Source organism: Pinus tabuliformis, chromosome 5_1 (assembly GCF_031772625.1).
Source record: "Pinus tabuliformis cultivar Carrire ecotype Pingquan chromosome 5_1, CPIR1, whole genome shotgun sequence".
Classification (NCBI taxonomy): domain Eukaryota; kingdom Viridiplantae; phylum Streptophyta; class Pinopsida; order Pinales; family Pinaceae; genus Pinus; species Pinus tabuliformis.
In genome coordinates, this window is record NC_142305.1 from 320,594,004 (window position 1) to 320,616,028 (window position 22,025).

At 39.0% G+C, this 22,025-nt stretch overlaps 1 protein-coding gene across 2 annotated transcripts in view; it reads right to left on the reverse strand.

Annotated features, from left to right (window-relative positions):
• Positions 1-22,025, reverse strand: part of LOC149164644 (B3 domain-containing protein Os07g0679700-like) — a 353,274-nt gene that overhangs the window by 117,891 nt on the left and 213,358 nt on the right. For both annotated transcript variants that reach the window (XM_089432140.1, XM_089432139.1), the window contains one exon: positions 13,446-13,859. In XM_089432140.1, coding sequence (XP_089288266.1) covers positions 13,446-13,859 — 414 coding nt within the window. The remainder of the gene's footprint in view (positions 1-13,445; positions 13,860-22,025) is intronic.

Below are 22,025 nucleotides of genomic sequence, written 5' to 3' on the forward strand. Positions count from 1 at the left end.
CGTAGACCTCTTCTTTGATCGAGCCATGCAAGAACGCAGTCTTGACATCCATCTGATGTAGGTTCCATCCTTGTGAAGCGACAAGGGCTATGATCGAGCGGATGGTCGTATATCTGGCAACAGGTGCAAATATCTCATCATAGTCTATACCTTCCTTTTGGGAGAAGCCTCGAGCAACAAAACGAGCCTTATACATTTCCGTGCTTCCATCTGCTGCATGCTTTATCTTGTAAAGCCATTTGGAAGTAACAACAGTCTTGTCCTGGGGTCTGGGAACTACTTCCCAAACATCATTCTTTATGATAGACTCATATTCTTCGGTCATAGCATCCTTCCATACTTGATGCTTGACGGCATCTGAGAATGACGAAGGCTCATTTTGTATGATCGTGCTCATGATGGTCAGGTATCCTTGATACCTATAAGGTTTCTTACTTTCACGAAAGGTTCCTCGGGGTGCAGCATGTCCTTCAGCATCATCAAGTAACCCCTTAAGCCATGAAGGCCTCTTCCTAGAAGAGGAAGGCTCATATGGAGGAGGATCAATCGGATCCATGGGTTCTTCTACATCAGGCATTGATTCATCATCCTTTTCTTTCGGTTCCCTGGTGTCGGCTTCTTGAGAGCTCCTCAAAGTCGGATGATTGATCACCTTGCTGAGAGCCATATCTTCGTCAAAGGTGACATCATGACTAATTATGACTTCCCTTTGACCAGCTACATAGATTCTATAGCCTTTAGTATTTTCACCATAGCCCACGAAAATTCCCTTCTTTCCAGATGCTCCCAATTTATTTCTTTTCTCTTTCGGCACATGAAAGTATACAGGTCTTCCAAAAATTTTAAAATGAGAAACATCAGGTTTCTTACCGGTGAATTTTTCTTCAGGAGTCTTGGAACCCAATGCTTGATGAGGGCATCGATTTTGTACATATATGGCAGTGTTTGCAGTTTCATCCCATATAAACTTTGGAAGTCTTTGATCATGTAGCATGGCCCGAACAGCTTCCATCATCGTGTGGTTCTTCCTTCCCACCACACCATTCTGCTCAGGAGTATGTGGTGTAGTAGTCTCCCTCTTAATGCCAACCTCAGGTGTGCCTAAGTAAACCAATTGTAATATATCAGAGGTCTTGCTTTGACTTGAGGGGAATGGTCCCCTTTTGAGCTTTCCTTAGGCACAACCCGGACATACACCTTCTTTCTCTACTTGGAATTCGGGCATCTCTGTTACCATTTGTCTGACATCGGGTAGAGCTTTGTAATGAAGGTGGGCAAACCTCCGATGCCAAAGTTCGAACTAAAGAGATGTGTCACAAGACATGACACCTAGCGGACTTCCATCGACCTGATATAATGAATCAACACTAAACCCAAGAGTAAAGGCATCTTTAACATTATTTTTCCATATACATACCTTGCCATTGCTGAAGGTTACCTTGAAGCCTCTGTCATCCATTGCCAAGATGGACACCAGGTTCCTTTTGAGGTCAGGTGCATTTAATACATCCTAGAATTTCTAGCCTTCTTGAATGCTTGTCCTCTTCCTTGATTCCCAGCTCTCCTCTTACCTTTGCTGTTGAATTTGTCATTCCTTTGATTGCCATCAGAGGGATTTCGAGTTGCACCACTGCATACTGTACCATGCTTCTCTAATCATGATTATCATCATGCTGCCCATGTCCATGATTTTATCCATCATAATGCTGCTCAAACTAGTGTGCATCATCATCATGCTATCCTATATGTGCATGATCTCATGTTGCCCTTTATGTCCATGATCTCATTCATCATGATGCTCATGATCTCATACATAGTGACTTGCTTTATCGCAAATGTAACATCGTCATTTTCTTCTAGCCTTACGTCCAGCCTTTCCTTTTGATTTAGTCTCGGAATTATTTCTTTTCTTTGCATGAGAAGAAAAGGCAGCAGGAGGACCTTTAGGCATGGGCATTTCCTGCTCTTCTACCCTTGTTTGTTCTTGAATGCATCTAGCCATTAATTCCTCGAAACCAGGAATTACATTATAGTTCAAAAGAGTAGTCTTGAACACATACCATTCAAATGGAAATCCTCCAAGAGTTGTGAGTGCCATTTCTCTGTCAGTAATAGTTTCCCCAATAGATAGGAGATCGTTCTTGATCTTGGTGATTCTTAAGAAGTATGCTTGCATGCTTTCATCTTTACCGTTCTTGATTTCCCTCAACTTATTTCTAAGAAACAAAACTTGATTTGCATCATTAACTTTAAATAAACTCACCAGTCTGTCGTAGATTTCCTTGGAGGTGTCTAGATCAGAGATATAGGCAACCAAGCGCTTGTCGATAGAGTCCCGAATGATCTTCTTTGTTTTGACTTCTCCATTTTTCCATTTGTTCCAGGCAGCAGCAGATGCATTTGATGAAGGCTCAACAATATTGCCTCTTACATGGTCCAGCACTCCTTGATCTTCAAGGGTTAGATCGATAGACATCTTCCATCCGTGATAGTCAGCTTTCTCACGGAGCTTGTCTTCGGCACGAAAGAGTGTTGAGGACCCCATAGTTCTTTTAGGATAGCCTTGCCATTATTCTCTTCAATGATTGCTCTTGCTCTTGCTCGGGCTTTGTCTTCACCTCAGCTCCGATACCATGTTAAGTTATGGTATGTTCTATGCTTATAACAGTTTACTTCTTTTTCTTATTATATTCCACCGATTAGCAATCACATGTACATAAAGTAAAGTGCAGATAGAACATTAAACGATCGACAGAAAACAAGCCAAGACAAGAGACACAAGATGTGGCGGCTAGCCAAGGACAAACCCCACAATGTGTGGGGAAACCCTTTGATCAAATCTTCTTTTATCTTCAATAATTCAGCAGAGAGAAATAGTACAATAAATCTGATTCATATCAGCAGTAGCAAACCCTAGATCAGTAGCATCAGCATTAGCGGCTTCATTATCAAACTAGGGCAGACCATATCTCACAAACCGACAGTCGGATTGACTTCATTCCACCACCAAAAGTTTCGGCTTCCAGAGGAGGTTCAGATGAACCTACAGCGCAGTTCAGATGAGGAGATCTTCTAGGCCACGCAAGTCAATCTTTACTTCTGCAGTTGCAGCTTCAGTTTCAGCAGTTTCTGGCTTCAAACTAGGGCAGTCGATATCTTGCAAACCGTTCGTCGGATTGACTTCATTCCACCACCAAAAGTTGCGGCTTTCAAAGGAGGTTCAGATGAACCTACAGCACAGCTCCAAAGAGGAGATCTTCTAGGCCACGCAAGTCAATCTTTACTTCTGCAGTTGCAGCTTCAAATTCAACAGCTTCCGGCTTCACATGTGTGAAAGAGAGAGACCGATTTCAGCACAGTAGAGAAGAGACTCATATCTGCGCAGTAGAGAGAGAGAGATGTGATGAGATGAGTGAGTCCAAGTGAGGAAAAGTCCTCTTATATTTATACACAACGTTGGTGGGTGAATAGATGCGACTGTTGGGCTTCTGAGCCTACATGAGTTGTAGGTCGGCTTGATAATAATTCCATAATCAAAATAAATTCATATCTCCATGAATAATTATCGGAATTGGATGAACTTTATATCAATCCTACACCTCTCGACGAGAGGAATCTAACAAAAATATTATTAGCCATGAATAAGATGACCCACATGAAGTTTTGCCCTGGTTGCCAATTTTAACAAACTGGGATACTAAAATCAAGTTCATACCCAATCCTGGTGTTGACCACTACGTGTGAACGACCCATAGCAGTACACCCCTTTTTTCGCAAAAGGGCTAGCGCCTAATCGATGTGTTCGTTCCGTACAACTATCATCATTAGTGTCACTTCCAAGATGTTATGTAAACTAAATTGCATGTGTATAATGTAAATAATCTCAGCAGATCTGTATCGTGTATTTAATTGCCTAGGTAAACCTACTTTTCTGGTGATAATCATCATTTCGGGAGGTTTTTTGTCTCACCGACCCATTCTCGAATGATCAACAGAGTTTTCCTTCAACCTTACCCGAAAGCTAGAATGGATTTTGTCACTGAGATCTTAGGCAAGTCCTAGTGTTCTAGATGAAGTATATGTAAAAGTGATTTGGGAATAATCCTAACTATTTGGTTAGGTTATTTTATTACAAATTGCTTGGTCAGATAGATTATCTTTGTGTCGCAGAAATGGGTAGTCTGTGAGGGTCTTTTTCAAATGGGTTTTCCCCCTTATGATATAAAAATATGAAAATTATGATGTAAAGTGTCTTGAGGGTTGGAAAAAATAATTTATCTCCTCGTAGGTTAATTAATTAAATTTTCTGGCCAAAAAATTAACTAAAATCCTAAGCCAGAAATTTAATTAATTCTAGGTCCTAGGTAAATTTAAATTCTGCAAAGGCAAAATTCGTCAGTCCTTAAAATTCAAATTTTAAAAAGTCCCGAGACTGAGGTAAATTAATTATTTTAAGCCTTTGGTCCCTGGGGTTAGGTCAAAGTCAAAATTTTGAGGAAATTAATTCAAAATTTTAATTTTTGAATTAATTAAAATGCATTTAATTGAAAAATTCGAATTTCCTCAAGAATTTAAAATTTCGACAGATGAGATTAAAAGAAATTTTGATCGTCATCAACGGTCGAAATTGCTTTGACAAGGATCACTCGAACTAGCTGTTGAAGGATTTATCTTTAAATAGGAAGTAATTTGTCAGTCAATTCATCCGACCTTTGAGTTGTGTGCTAAGCGAAAAGCTCTCGTGCAAATTTTTATTCAGATAATAAAGAAAGACTGCGGTTAATTTTTCTTCAGTGTTACTCTTCATGGAAATACTGTAAGATGTGTCATTTTCATCCATAAATTTCTTTTTAGCCATTGATGATAGCTTCTGAAGAGTGAATGGTTGGATTGAGTTTTGCAAGAAAACCTTGATTTTTAGATTGGACGTTCGAGGAAGTTTTCAGTTGGACCAGCCAACTCCCGATTCTTATTTTCTGAAGAGCCCAGCTTAATTTGATCATGGGTTGATCATAAGATTTTTATTGGTGATGCATGAAGGGTTTTGGGCTAAGCACCTCCTTTTAAATTTAAAAATTTAACTTTTTATGTCCTAAATTGATAAGTCTGGCTGTTAAGAGCCTTAGATTATCAGATCTGGGAGCGGAATTGGACTCACACTCGCCAAATCTGGTAGATCTGCTATCCTGTGCATATATCTGTAATTTTTTTTGTTTTTTTGACTTGAGTTTCTAGGTTTTTATTTATTTTTTGTATATCTGGGTTCTGTGTGTTTTTGTTTTCAGGTACAGATTGTAGATCTGAAGGTGAAGTTTAATTTGAAGCCAGATCTAGGCCCTGGAGAGTAAAATCTGGCATCAAAATTATTTTGCAAGGAGTCTATCAAGATTTTTGCAGTCCGAGGGTTTTGAATTTTAGATCTGGGGATTTCATGAGTTTTCCTGAGAGGATTTGAAGAAGGAATATATCATTTTAAAAAATATAAATTTCTAGAAAGATTTTTAAGGTTGTTGGGCTACCGTCTGCTGCCCTGAAACCCTTTAAAATTTTGTTGCCTCCTCTGTTGCGTCTTTGCCCCTCTTCTGCTGCGTTTTTTTCTCCCCTCTGCAAAATCTAAGTTCTTTCTGCTGCCAAATTTCAGCCCTTCTGTCTGCTGCATCTTTCTTCTATCCCAACTCGCTTTTTTTTCTCTCCTTGCTGCTCTCTTCGTAGTCTTTTCCTTCTCCTCGCAGCGCTCGCTTTCCCTAACTCCTCCATTCTCCTTGTTGCGTTAACCCTCAACCCTAACCCATGTTTTTCTCTCATTCACTCATCTCTTCTCCCTCTTCTCCATCCTTCCTCGCTGGCCATTCTCCCATAACCCGCATCCTCCTTTGTTGCAACCGCTCAGTCAACCTGCAGTCTTCGACCTGCTATCCCTGCGTTCTCCCTTCCTCATTTTTCTGCTACCCAAGCTCCCCTTGCGGCTCCAGCCAACCCTCTTCTCGTTCCGCGTTTTCTCGTTCTTGGCCGTCATTCAGCTCTTTCCGTCGACCTGCACCTGCATTCACAACAGCAAACATACATTTCGACTTTTTATTTTATGTTTTGGTTAAGGTTAGGCCCTTTTTTTATGCATTCGATTTCTTTTTCTTTTTTTTTATTCTTTTCTTTTTAAAAAGACTTGGTCAAAATCATTTAAATTTAGGCTTCAATTTTTTTCTTATTTGGTTTTGTATTGGCTTTCGAGTTTTATTTGATTGTTTGTTTATACTTTAAATTTTTTTAACTTTCAATTTTTGTTTTGGCATTCTGTTTTTTTTTTTTTTTTTTAAAATATGATTTTGATTTAAAATATAAAAATTCTAAAAAAAAAATCTAAACATTTCAAAAAACCCGAAAATGGTTCATTTTATGTGACTAAAAAATTTAAATCAAAAGTTATTTTCCGCGTTAAAAGAATTTAAAATTTTTTATTAAAAAATTTAAAAAATTAGTAAATCATTTTGATTTGTTTTACTTTAGTCACATTAAGGGTAAAATCTAAAAGAGAACACTTAAAATTTTTGCATCTAAAGATTAACTATAGGAAGGTGGTAAATTTTCCTAGATTTGGGTCACTAAACATAAATCATTTTAATTCTAGGATTGGAATTGATTAGCATTTAAATTTCATGGTGTTTAAAGTATTTGGATCTCTATAAATTTAACTGCTAGAATATCTTGCATCTATTGAAATTGATCGTCATTGCTTGAATTATTTGATGTGTGTTACATGTTACATATATTGCGAATATTTTCAAGTAATTGTTAAAGTGCTCTGTCGTGGAATTATAATAGATCGCATATCTTTGTTTCCTAAGCTGAGCATTTGTGAACAGTTGTTGACATTGATATTAAATTGTTTTTGTTCTCTCCGAGCTATAAGATTTAAAATAAACTCATGGTTTAATTGTAATACTTTCAGGAGTTTATTTTCAAGTCTTCATCCAATAAAGAAAACATTTCACTTTGGTAATTGAGGGCTTTTGCGACACAGGGGTTTCTAATCTTCGAGTCTAACTTCATCCCGTCATATAGTGCATTCGCATATAAGTTAGTTTTGCATAAATAAAATTTACTTCCAAGCATAAGCTTGGTCGATAGAGAGATAGATATCCATCCATCTTTGCTTGAGAAGCCTGCTTTTAATAGTACTTAAAACGGTGACCTTGCAGTTGTTAGAGCCACAGCTCTCTGCAGCGCCAGAGGCACCAGGTATGTTAGATTTTCAGGAGAGGTATTGTTAATCACACCTTAGTGTGCTTCGCCTTATCTTCTCTCTCCCAATTACTACGAAATCAGGCTCAACACAGAAAGGATCGAAGGATTCACATTTAAGTAGGCATTTAACTAAAATTAACCAAGATTCTTGCATCTCACATTAGCTTTAGGATCTGCATTTCATATAAGATAGTCATTCATCTAAGCAGCAGTTGCTAATCGATTACTTGGTCTTAATTTCCCTAGCAAGATCGTTGAATCCATAAGGCACTGGTATCAATCATTTAAAATCTAATCAAATCCTATAAGTCTTGCTAAATCTTAATCAAGTACTTGATCTCTTCACTGTGTCTCCCAAACTGGTTGGTTCCCAATTAGTTCTTCTTCATTCCATTTTTCCATAAGGTCTACCCCCCTTAGCCTGTTGTAGGGAGACAGCTTAAACAGAGAGATTGGGGATCACGGTGACAGCCCCCGATCTGAGTTGTTGTCGTGGTGCCTAAACATTATGTACGACAACATTTTTTGGCATCGTTGCCAGGTATATTTTATTCTCAGAGTTTCAACGACATTTCCTCATCATTCTTCATCTTTCTGTCATTCATTTTAGCCGGCAATGCCAACATTTTTTGGCGCCGTTGCCAGGGATAGAGTTTTTTTGTCCTTGGTTTCCTCGACATCGTTTTAATCATCTCATATTTTCTGCCATTCATTAGCCTATCAATCAGCACAACATTTCCTGGCGTCATTTGATATTTTCATCGCCCTGTCTTTCGTCATCTCAATAATCGTTTCATCTGCACTTTTAGCACCTGGACATTTCAGTTTGCTTCTTGTTTGGGTGGCGACTCCACTTCTTTCATTTATTATTTCTCAGACAAGAAGCCCTCCCTTATATCCAGTTGTTTTTGCCTCATGGATCCTAAAGCTAGATTCGTGTTCAAGTGGCGACTCCACTTCTTTCATTTCTTATAAGAATTTCTACTAGAAGCTCGCTTCTTGTGGATCTCTTGATTTTCTTGAGCAGGGGTCTCTCTCTAGCATCCATTTGGTCCCTCCTTATCCCTTTAAGCAAGTCACCATGGATGACTTGTTTACCCCACGTCATTTTACTAATTTTCTCCATGATATGTCGGAAGAGGCCATTCATAAATTGCCTTTGTTCTCAGGTGGTGATTCAGTCGCTGCTAGAAAGCATCTATGCAAGGTTACTCATACAATAATCAAATATTGTAGTTCTTCCCAATATAAACATGAAGATGTCAAGATGCGTCTATTTGCCTTTTCTTTAGAGGGTGATGCTTTGAATTGGTTTCATAATTGTCTTGAAGATTCTTTCGCTTCTTTACAAGACATCATCAATGCTTTTACAGATAGATATGGTGATCAAGGTGGCTTGCCTTGTGCCCCTAATACTATGCAACAAAATGAAAGTGATCTTGTAAAGGATCCAACTGTCAATGAAATATTTCAAGACAATTCTCCATATCAGAATGTGCCATCCACTTGTACCGTTGCAAGACAAATCCATGATAGTGGAAAAGCAGGAACAAGTTATCAAATCAGTGTCGACAATGAAAGGGAGAATGATAAGCATCTTATAGAAGAACTAAAGCAGTTGGTTAAAGACATGCAGTTTAGTCAAACACAGCTCGTAAAAAATATGGAGCTTAATCAATAAAAATTTATAACTGATTATGTCAAGGATATGAGAAATTTGTACACTCAACTGGAAAAACGTGATGAGGAGATGGAAATCATGAAAATTAAACACTCCGATCACATAGCCACCATAGTAGAAAAGTGTGCTCAGAAGATAGAGGATATGAGGACCACGGAAAATAAAATGCTAAAAACTGAGAAATTCTAGCACACACAAGAATTTTGACACAATTATTTTTGGACAATTTTACCCAGAAAAACCCAATGTGGGAAAACTGGTGCAGCAGATAAGGGTTTTATTATTATTATTTAGCAGTAATTTTGAGTACAATAATTTAGATGCCCAATTGGCAATCTAATCTGAGGAAAATACGGGCAAAATTATTGTGAGAATTTTCTCTCACCCCACAGCTATTTTTTGCCTCTAAAATTGCCTCCCTAGCCTCTGCGTTGAGCTCCCTACGTGACCCTCTGCGCAAAGCTTACGTTGCCCTCTGAGCATTTCGGCCTTCCTTCCTTTGCCTCTTCCAGGAACTGGAAGCCTTCCTCCCAAAATGTTGTTTCCCTCCTCTTCCACTTGCTACTCACCCTCTAACTCTATCTTCTCTGCTGAGTTGCTACTACTGAGAAAATCGAACTGCCGAAGCAACTAAGTCTCTGCTCTGGTGTATTCTCCATATCCACATCGACCTCCTCTTATAATCCATTGTTGGAGCTCCAACGGCCAAGATTAGAACTTAATCAATGGCTAGGATCATCTTTGGATCGATCCATGTGAGTTTCTAGATTAATCTCGCCTTATATCAATTAATATTGATTAATTAACCATATTCCATAAGTCTGGACTTCGGAAATATTTATAAAATGGTTAATAATCTAACTGAGACACTTCTAGGCGAAATTTCCAAAAACGATTTCTGATTTTTGGAGATCTCATGTATTCTAGCCTCTCCACAAAATTTCAAGGCTAGAACACATCTGATGCTACAGAAACTAACAGAAATTAGTTTCACTCTTCCCCTGCGCAAACTTTCCATAGTGAGCTCTGTGCACTACCAAAATGGAGAAATTCGGCCCACCAAATGGCCAAGACTTCTGCCCTGCAAAACACTACAAAAACTTTGGTCTCGAGGTAGGAAATCTCTCTGCAAATCACCGAATCTCCCGACTCACTCCAACTAAAGAAATTTGTGCTCGACAAACTGCCCTTGCGCCTAAGAAGTGCGTAAAACTAAGTGAACACCTACAATAAAGCTCTGTGGAAATCCTGAATTGTACTCCTCAAATTTCCTCACTAGGTAGTAGGGAGACACTCGAAGTTCTCTGAGATGAGGGTGGAATTCCGCTTGGAACTCCTATGCTAAACAACGCTTCTCTTCTTGTGCTAAAGAGCTCCAAGAGAAGATGTAATGTGAAGTGCAATAGTCAAAATATAATCCACAAAATGAGTCCATCCTCTTTTTATAATTTCTCCTCATGCTTCTAGACTCCTTATTAAAATTATTTTATTGGGGGGGGGATTCTCCACTAAGTTTATTTTGCAACTATTATAATAAAATAATAATTTGCCACTATTCTCCAATAAAATAATACTAGCCACCTTTCTCAAATAATATTTGCCCCTTTTTAATTATTATCAATGCTCCACCAAGACTCCGAGACGGGGAGACGCACAAGGGGGACATGTGGGAGTACCCTCAAATTTTAGGGAAATTTAGGGGGTACGGGGGGACGTCGAGGTATATGATTTTTTTTCTTTTACTATATATATATATATATATATATATATATATATATATATATATATATCAAATTCATATTCAATAATGAAAGCATAAATACAATGATACATACATAATTGAATTAACTAATGAAATACATTGATCCATACTCATCATCCTTACTAATACATACATGATTCATCCATAGACCACGAGATTCAATAATGAAATATCCTGATCCATATTCATCATTCATTATTCACCATTCTAGAATCTACATTGATTTAAAAATTAAATTTCTTCATTCATCATTCTAGATTCTAAATTGATTTAAAATTAAAATTTATCATTCATCATGCTAGAATCTAATTAGCACTAAGCAAAATAGACTATATACAGAAATCTGAAGGCTGGAATAGTAAATTGATATAACTAAAACTCAAAAACAGTGGAGTGATGAGTCTAAAAGTCACTTTAAAGTACATCGAGGGCTTGGTAATCTTGATTAAGTACTAATTCCATACACTTGTACATGACAAAATGCAATGGAAACATTGCAATCCATCGAACCCTGAATTCCTGAAAAACTATTAACTCTGCTGGATTTTGAGTGAGATCTAAAATTCTACTTTCTCCATATGAAATCCAACGAGGTTGAAACCACTCTCAAACATCCTGAGTCATTTCATGGTAATGTTAAAAATTTAAGTAAAAGGATGAAAATGAAAAATAAAGGAGAATGTCACTTTTACTTCAAGAATTTAACATTAGCATGAATTGTATAGCATTAGTAGGGCAATATGGTCAAATACTAGGTTTCCTCTGTCATAAATCATTGATTACAAGAAAGTTTAAGGGGGAACGCATAGCCCATTTTGAGGGGGGCTGCCCAAGCGTTCCCCTTTTGGGGAGTCACGTCTCCCACACCGGGGAAACGTCCCCCCCTGCGTCTCCCCAAAAGAAGGACGTGGGGAAACGTTTCCCCAAACGTCCCCATGTCCCAGGTGCATGGGGTGCGAGGGGTGCGCGCACCCAACCCTGGGGGACGCGTCCCCGTGGAACACTGATTATTATTACTAAAATTGGGCAAAATTCCTTAGTGACTCCCATGCTTACAAAATTGGGGGCATTGCAATGCTTCTGCTAAGATTATTCCTTTCAAAGTTGTGTATGGTTACAACATGCCTAAACTTCTACATTTTCTTCACTTTGACATCAAAGTTCCTACATTCAAGTTTATTTGGAAGAATCACAAAAGTTTATCTACATATTGTAGGAAAGCATGGCTAATGCTCAAAATCATATTACACGAGTTGAGTGTCACCAACCTGCAAGTGCTTTTCAACAAGTTGATTGTGTCTTTGTACGCCTTCAAACTTATAAACAATTTCCCCTTAAGCAAGGCAGAAAGAACAAGTTAGTGCCTAAATTCTATGGACCCTACCAGATCTGCAAAAAAAAGCAAGGTTGCTTCTGCTATGTGATATATTCCATATGTCAAGTCAAGTCAATGATGTGTTCCATGTGTCATGCTTGAGGAGGAAATCGAGTAATCCTTATCCAGTAGAGATGGAGTTACCAATCCTTGATGAAGAAGGCAAATTCATCCTTGAGTATCAAGGCATTCTATTGATGCCTACAAAATCCTTAATAATCCATGCCGATAACAAGATGCCTAATCAAATGGAAAATTTACTGGTTGAAGATCTAAGAGAAAACTAATGTATGATCAAATGAATATCCCTCTTTGTAAGCTTTGAGGTCAAGACACCTTAAAGGGGAGGCACTTATAGTGTATCTTATTATTATCGTGATTATTGTAATTATTTGATGAAGAAAAAGTTAAAAACCACCATTGGCCATTCCCTACCTCTTCGTACGTAAGAATATTGCATCCAATTGTGTGATGAGGCACCATCTCATATTATTTATTTTTATTGGTCTCTGAGATTTATTGCATCAACATTGTAAGTTGTCATTATCCAAGTTTTCTTCTGCTAACCATACAACTAGGGTGCAATCCACCTACGAACAATAACGTATAGAAATGTATGTGAGCATTACAACAACCTTTATCTCAGAGATATTGCAAGCCCCTCCAGAAAATTAATATGATTGGCTGACTTTAACATCAACCTACAAGATACTTTACAATTAAATTATTACACTCAAGGAAAAACAATGTGCATTACTACCTGACTGAACTTTTAACTGAACTGATAATGGGCTGAAAACTTGCAATTATCAAGTATAATCTACATGCACATAAATAGATGTGAAAAATGTCTCACTTCGAAACTTCCATGATAATGAAATTACTTTTCTGGAACAAGAGCAGAGAAGGACCAGACAATTTGACATGAGTCTTGCAGTGGGTTCCAAATGTTGGCAAATCGATTCTACCTAGCCAATCTCTATATATTTAAACAAATTTCACTCTTTTTTAGAAGAGGTTAATGCATACTATTGGAGGTGATAAATGGTCTATAAATAATAATGAATAATCTATGAACTTCTACAGAGTTATCTAAATGCAATAAATAACTGGAAAAAAAATGGAGACCACGTTTTACTATTTAATGCTAGTTAGTACTATCTCTCTTTCATTTGAACCAGTAACAATTTTTTGGATTGGCATGAATAGTTTAGATATTACTTTCCATGTGTTGTAAACCTTTGGCAAGAAAACAGACTGGTTTTGTACAGCCCACGACATATTCATATCAAACTTCTATAAAGAAAAATATCCTTTAAAATTTTAAGACATTGCAAACTCACAAAATAGAAATTCACTGCATGAATGAACATGATAAACCATACCTCATATTCTTCAAACTCATGACCTTCAATGATCACAACACTTGGAACAGCTGTTAGAGGAGGGCAGAGAAAGTCTTGAGCTTCTTCCCATGTTACCTTCAAATCTAAGGCATCTTCATTGTCTATCTGTAACCTTTTTCTTTTTGAGCTAAGATTATGGTTTTGCATTTTATTCCGAAACAATAAAGACTGGAAAGATGAGCTTTCTTTCGATTTGTATTCTTTCCTATATAAACTGAACCCAGCATTTGAAATCTGGGATGTAAGAGCCTTCACGAGTGATTTTCTGTTTCGCTTTCTGGAATGAAATGGGATCTCAGAAATGTTGCTATCTGTGGACATGTTTTCAAAAATTCCAGGATCACATCCCATATTTGGAGAGGCTTCATTGGTTGTTGTTGAAGGCTGAGCTTCCTGACAATATGGTGCAAAAACAAAACACCATTGTCAATCTCACTGTCTACTTTTACATTTATCTCTGATTGAACTTCATGAGTATATAGTATATACATCCTATATTGCTTTTTACTTTTTGAGAAAAAAGGTCCAATAAGAAAACTAAGATATTGTATCATCTTCCAAGAAGATTTTGGATTTCAGGAATTTGAAGAACATCCTAGAACTTAAAACTATGAAGAAATTTACAAGCTGATTTTACCTACTGCTTATAGTTATAATTATGCATGCCAACCAGCAACTACCTTCTAGAATCAACACACGTTGGATATTAATTTCCCCAATTTCCAGCTATGGCCAACCCTGACCTTAAATACTACAACCTGAAAATCAAATAACAAATAACTTAAATTCACCTTACTATATTACCCTTCACTGTTGCTACACCTCACTTTATCATTTGAAACACTAGAAAACCAAGGCATCCATGAAACCTTTAAATGATCCTGTAACTCTTAATCTTTGGAACCTTATAGCACAAAAATTTTCAATGTCAACCATTTCTTTTCAACTTGGACTATATCTTATCATATTTTTTTGTTTTACCTGCTCCAATTCCTTCCCCCCAGAAAATATTAAAAAAAACATGTTATTATGCCCAAAAATCTATGTAACAGGGCACCTCCAAACAGGGACTGTCTCCTTTATCCTACGTATCAGACGCCAATACATGAGGACACGTGTCCGACACATGTTTGGCATGTGCCCTATTCACAAAACAGTGGACACCAGCCAAAGATGTGGCCAACAGATGCCCTCACTATGTCCCCCCATAAAAGAGGCCTGCACCTCATAAAAACACATTTAACCTTTCATTTGAGCTCATTTCACTCAACAGGTTGGAGGTGTCAAACGTTTTGGAGTACAGCGGAAGGTTATTGTGTGGTGTTAGAAGGGATTCCAAGTGTTGTGCAAGTCGATTTGTCCACCAAACTTCAATTTTTTTCCTACAACAGTCGATTGTCTTCCTCATTACAGAGAAATCATGGCTCAATTATCAAGGGCAGCTGGAAAAGTTAAAGGAAAGGGAGGAATGCCCCCACTGATGTTGTCCCCCCTCCTTTATTTTCTTCAGGATCTGCTAGTGCTCCATCTACAAGAAGTGGGGCTGCAATAGTGGCTTCAAAAGCTGAAAAAAACATTGTTTTAGCAAGACAAGAAGCTAAAGAGCAAAAGTTTTATAATTGAATTTGTATCATGATCATGTAAAATTCTAAATGTTTTTAGTTTCCAAATTCTATAAAAATCGAATATTTGTCTATATTCACTTTCGTATGTGTGATTTGCTAATTTCTTATATTTTTTAATATATATAACAAATTTGTGTGTAGGTAACATGCCATCCATGTCCTGTTTCTGGGGACATTGTGTCTGTTGTCAGACACTCGTATTTCCCCTGTCCTACATGTCTTGTGTCATCGTGTCATGTGACTTAGCCATAAATAGGCTAGACTATATTTGAAAGACCTCTTACAAACTAGAATGGGAAATAGATACCATTTTGCAAACATTAAGAATAATAATATTAATGTGTCAAATAATAATTATGCTGTACTAGGTCCCAAGTCTGTGGGGTCATAATGCAGGGTCATTTTACACACAAACACACATACATATGTGTGTTTTTGAGCACATGCACACATATGGTAGGAAAAATTACATAACATCCAGGCTTTGAGGTTCCTCCATCAGGAATCATTTCTTCATTTGTGTGCACATATTAATGAGTTGATTTTTTGAGGCTGACATTTACATCCTCACAGCTACATGTTATTGTCCAGTTCCTTGTCGCATACTTCAACTCCTTTTCCCATGACAATATTTCTTCAGTCTTATTGTCTCTTTGATCTCAATTCTTTGCAAATATGTGTGGGATTCCTTATCTTTCTCAATGTTCATTTATTGTTATTAAAGCACCTATACTGGAAGTTCTTAGCTCTACTTTCCATCAGCTGATATTTGTAATCTTCAGTCACCAATTGCTTCATGCATTGATGACCTTATGTAGGTTCTGACTAGTTTGATTATGGTTAATCTATCCATCTATAGACTTGTCTGAAAATATTTATGTGATTGTCAATAAGCTTGTTACTAAAGCCCAGAATTAAGTCTCCTCCCTACTAGCTAGGTGAGCAGATATATCAAGCTTTGCCGGTTACAAAGGTTTTATAGGTGTTTTCCTATTGAATCATAGAGAGACATTTTCTGCCCTCATTTAACCTTATCAATGTGAAAACTTAAAAGCCTTGTTTTAATAAACTTGTATGTTTAACAGCTGACAAAGTAGTCAGAATGTTCCCATATGCATGGCATCTATGATGGCAGATAACAAAAATACAAAAATATTAAACCCTTCTTCAGTTTTATAATCTCTTTGATCTCAAGAGTCAAGACACACATCTTTGGATTTCTCATCTTGTTCAACCTTCACTAACTTTTATCAGAGCACATATCCTGAAATTACTCAACAGCTCTATTCTCTGCCATCTGGTATTGTTGCGGCTGATGTTTGTATTCTCAAATCACAATTGGCCCATGCATTGATTGTTGAGCCTGTGGCTAAAACCCAGAAGTTTGTCTGCCACATTTTGTTTTCCAAGGAAAAAATCACAATTTTTATTCCAGTTAGAATTGTTGAGATTGTAGCTTGGAAGGTGATTCTGCATGGATCGGGTGCCATTACAAGCAGCGAGTTGCCTTAATTATCTCCTATGACAGTTAATTAATGAATTTGCTAATTCAAGATTTTAGATGGAAATTTAATTTAATTGTTGGGTACCTTTTTATAAAAGGGAAAATAAGCCAACAACAAATTAAGCCATAGCCATTGATCTCAGTGAGTCAAGATCTAATCTCAACCATTAAAATTAGGGATTATGCTTGAGATTAGAGTTTGATCTTTTAATAAGAGGTTTGAGCCAAAGGAAATGCACATTCAGTTTGGCAAGGGTTGGGATTCAATGGAGTGCAATATTTGGCAGTGAGTGAGAAAAGACTAGATAGAGCTGCTAGAGTGAGATCAGCAGAGAGGCCGAGTTTTCTCTTTGGCTGAGAGAGCCGAGTTTTCTCTTTGGCTGAGAGGCCGAGTTTCTTTGTACACAGCAATTTTCTGATTGGCCGCACGTGTGGGGCAGATGTTGATTTGGGGTAGCATCGGATGTGCTCTAGCCATGAAAATTGGTGGAGGCTAAAGCACATGAGATCTCCAAGACCCAGAAATTGTTTTGGAAAATTCCATCCAGATGAAAAGTTATTAAAATAATTAATATTTTTAATGAGGTCCTAAGTCTAAACTTAGGAAAATAAAAATATTAATGGGTATTAATAAAAATAAAGATGAGAAGCTTCTAAGAGACGAAGATCAAGTCAATTTAATCTTAGTCGTTGATTAGGGACTTAATCTCAATCATTGATTCATCAACAGGAAAAGTATAAGAGAAGGCTTGAGGGTCAGTTGGAGATATACTGAGGGAGACCAATCAGTTCGATTTCTGGAGCGGGGTTTGCTGAGAAATTCAAACTAGAGGTCTGGATTGCAACAAGAGGTAGCAAGTATGGAACAGAGAGGCAGGAACAGAACCAGAATATCAGCGCAAAGATCAGAGAGGTAGACGCAGAGCCTCTTAGGCAGACACAGAGGCAGGAGGACTGCGCAGTCACTAGAGGGCCTGCGTGGATGACGTAGAGAGGCCCAGTGCTGACACAGAGAGGCAGGAGCTAACGCAGAGGGTCTGGGCATTGTGCAGAGACCAGCAAGTCAGACGCTGAGTCTGGGTTCTTTGGAATACATGTGTCTAAGCCTCCTTGCAAAATTTGAGACTTAGAGCACATTAATGCTACCAAAAATCAACACTCCCTCTTAGCGAGGAATGTGCTCTAGCAATGCCTCCCACTGAAGCATCACCCTGACTTCATAACATCGTTCTCTGCGCTATTGATGTTTGGCACGTTGCCCACCAATTACTGCGTTGCTCCTGCAACTGTACTGCTGTCGACACTACCACTGTCAACACTGCATCCATACTACAGCTCCCTCTGAATTTCTACATCTACGTTGTTGTTGGCACTGCCACTGCCAACTACTCATACTACTGCATCAGCAATAGAAAAACATCCCAAATTACTGAACAAGTGTTCAGCATAGATCCATCTCGATGCTAAAGATCTGATTGTTGCTAATCCCACACTATCCCTCTGAAGCCACTGCGATGTTGTTGCTACTGCATTGTGCCTCCCTGCACTGTTGCAACTCTGCATTACGCTGCTCAGACTTGGTGTTCTAGCCATTGCATCTGTCGCTCCAACACTCCTCTGCACCATCTGACACTTAGTCCATCCTACTACTACTAATCTGGGATCCGTAGGAAGGTATTGATCCGAGAGGTGGACTCCTCAAGGATCCTGCCCATTTGTAGCTCTTTCAAACTATAGCTCCAAATCACCCCACCTCCCCCCCTAGAGGTATCTCGGTTGCCATGGCAAACTCCTCCTCCTAGATCTTCGCGAGTGCAACCTTCGGATCGTGCTTCTCATCTTTCTCCCACTTCTGCTGCTTTCGTCAAGCTTACACTTGACCAAGTCTCTCCTCAGCTCCTCTTGCTTAAGCGCTGCCCACATCTCATCCCAATTTGGTAAATTCGCCCTACCCAAGATACAATGGACAAAGACTTGCCAATCTTCAGAAACAGAATTTAGGGCCAGTCTTACCATCTCGAACCCTTGAGGTGTAGACCCCACAGCTGCTAACTTGTCCCAAGTCTCCTGAAGCTTCGTGAGAAACGGATCTATGCGCTCCCCCTTCTGCATCTGCGCAGATCTCAGTTTTTGTTCTAAGTACATCTTTCGGTCGGAAGATCCTTGATACAGCGTTGCCAAGGCATTCCACATCTCCTTAGCAGTCCCTCTACTAGTGACGTGACAAACCACGTGATCCTTTACTCCATCAAGGATCATCCTCTTGGCCTTTGCCATTTCTGCCTAGTACTTCTTAAGCAGATCTGGATTTGCAGGCACAGCCACCACGCTATCGACATAGGTCTTGAGAGAATGCTCATCTAGAAGGAATGACATCCTTGCCTTCCAAATGACATAGTTGGATGCCCCATCTACCCTGTCCTAATCTCTTAGCCCACTGGTTGCCATCTTTGCCACGAAGATGTCGAGCTACTCCATTCTGCTTCTTACTGTTGTTGCTCAGCCAATAAGAAAACGAACTTCTTGGCGAGAAGTCTACTGAGGAAAAATTCCCTCACCATGCTTCTCCTCTCTCTTCTGACGATTTTCTGCCCAACAAACTGCCTGCAGAAAAAACTGTGTCCCACCAGCTCTTCCTCACGCTGAGGCTCAGCGTTGCTTCCTCTGCCACGACAAGATTTCGATCTGGAAGCCCTTCCTCTCTGTCAACTCACTCAGAGAGAGACTTTCCTCGAAAATTCAACCCTCCTGGCTTGGACTACACAATCCCTCTGGGGATTCAAACTGCTACCTCCTGCAGCATATTCGATCTCCTTCTCTGCTCAGCGCTGGGTTCTCTAGCACTGTTCTTCTTGCTTCACCTGCACTGCTCTGATACCATGTGAAAATTCCTTAAACAGGAATCCCTACTGCAGCAATTGATGATATTTCTCCTACTTATTAAATTTACATGAACAAGTTATTTGCAGTTCCCTACGACAAATATTGAAATATATACACTACAGCCTACACCATTTAAAATAATATGCTGAAACAAGAAACTGAACAATAGAGAGATACAAAACAAATGACACAGTGGTTTTTGGACAAACATCCTTGGAAAAACCCAATGCGGGAAAACCGGTGCAATAGAACTGAGGGTTTTAATTATTAAGCATAAGTTATTTCTAAATACAACCTTTGGATGCCTTGTTGGCAATCCAGTACAGAGAATATCACTCGACAGAAGAAATTGGTGAGATTACCTCCCTCTACACTGCAATTTTCGGATGATCTGGCAGCTGAACCAACGAATTCCCCGGCTACTTCTACGTTGCCCCTGCGTCAGCCTCTAAGGCATTGTGTCACCTCTGCTGGGAATTGATTTTCTCTCAAGAGCTAACTCCAGCCCTCTAGGCTCACAACGTCATCCTCAACAAATTTCGGACCTCTGCGTGGAAGGCTTTTGCGCTACTCTGTGTGGGTCCTACATGAGCCCTTCCTGGCTCTGCATCACCCTCTCTGCCAACTACGCTACCTCCTCTCTGTGTCTCTATGCCTCTCTGCTAAGTATTCTTAGCTCCGGAGAAGATCCTCCAGCCAAAACTCTCTCTAACCCTCTCAGCGTGATCACTCTGAAATCACTACATTGCCTCTAGCTTCAGCAATTCGATCTGACTGATCAACTCGTTGCGTGTCTTCCAAATGACCCTCAAGCCTCCTTATATAATCTTCTCGTTGACATTCAACGGCCCAGATTAGAAGCTAATCAACGGCTAAGATTATTTATGTTTGATCCACGTCTTCTTCTAGAAGTTACACCCACAGTTAGATTAATACAATTAATTATTTTAATTTCCTAAGTTTAGACTTAGGGACCCATTAAAAATAATTAATTATTTTAATAAGATTGCCTTCGGGTAGAATTTTCCAAAACGCTTTCTGGGTTTTTTGGAATACATGTGCCTAAGCCTCCCTGCAAAATTTGAGATTTAGAGCACATCCGATGCTACCAGAAATCAACAAGGAAGGGAACTCAAGATCAATCTCCCCAACCAAAACCATAGGTCTCCCAGTACATAGCCTAAGGGAGAGATCACAAACTAATGCCTCAGAACCAAGTTCCCCAACCAGACTCACTCGTCTCCCGGCCCACAACTTAAGGGAGTGACAATCTTCTTGACCAATCCATAGGTCTCCCGGCACACATCCTAAGGAAGATTCATGATGTTATCAATCAATGCTCCCTCTTTAACGAGATTCTCAATCATTCACATAATCATCAACAGCGAATTCAACAGCAAAAAAGTAGCCATGGTAGTTTCCAACACTTTATCAACCATTTCAACAAACGACAACATCCAGTTATTCATTCAGCTTCAGTTGGGGCTTCTCACAGAAGCAAACATCAACAATCCAACAGTTAACAAGTGGCTTCTCACAGAGGCAAATTGTTGATTTGGGGTAGCATCGGATGTGCTCTAGCCATGAAAATTGGTGGAGACGCTAAAGCACATGAGATCTCCAAGACCCAGAAATGGTTTGGGCATATTCTAACCGGTTTGGGAGATATTAAAATAATTAATATTTTTAATGGAGTTCCTAAGTCTAAACCTAGGAAAAATAAAATATTAATGGGTATTAATATAAAATTGGGTTAGAAGGTTCCAAAACTCATGGATCAAGCCAAATCTAATCTTAGCGATTGAATAGAGATTCAATCTCAGTCGTTGGAGGACCAATAGGAAAAGTATAAGAAGAAGCTTGAGGGCCAGTTGGAGAACACAATGAGGGAGACCAGTCAGTTTGATTTCTGGAGCGGGGTTAGCTAAGAAATTCAAACTAGTGGTTTGGAGAGCAGCAAGAGGCAGGGAGTACGGAACAGAGAGTCGGGAACATCACCAAGGGAACATCGCAGAGGTTGGAGAGGCAAACACAGAGGCTGCAGACTGCGCAGTCACTGGAGGGCCTGTCTGGGTGACGTAGAGAGGCAAGGGCTGACGCAGAGGGTCTGGGAGCTATGTAGAGGTCATCCAGGCTTACATTGAGACTGGCGGAAGTGCTGAAGATTTTTCTCTCTGTTGGGTAAGCCAGTTAGGCACCAGCTTGTACTGAAGAATTGTTGAATAATAAAATCCTCCCTTGTTGCACTAGTTTTCCCACATTGGGTTTTTCTGGGCCCTGATTGTCCAAAATATTTGTGTCGATGTGTTAATTTTTGTGCATGTGTTTGTTTTTGTATTATGATGTGATATCTGCAACAAAAATTATTTTAATATTTACTGAAGGATTTTCATAAATAACTTATCGAGAAATAAGTAGGTAAAATAAATCAGCTGTTGCAGTGATAGAATTTTCACATGGTAGCAAAGCAATTAATCAGAGACAGGAAGGGAAAATCAATTATGGGTCGAGACCATGATGTAGAGGCATCTACGTCAGGAGTCTCGC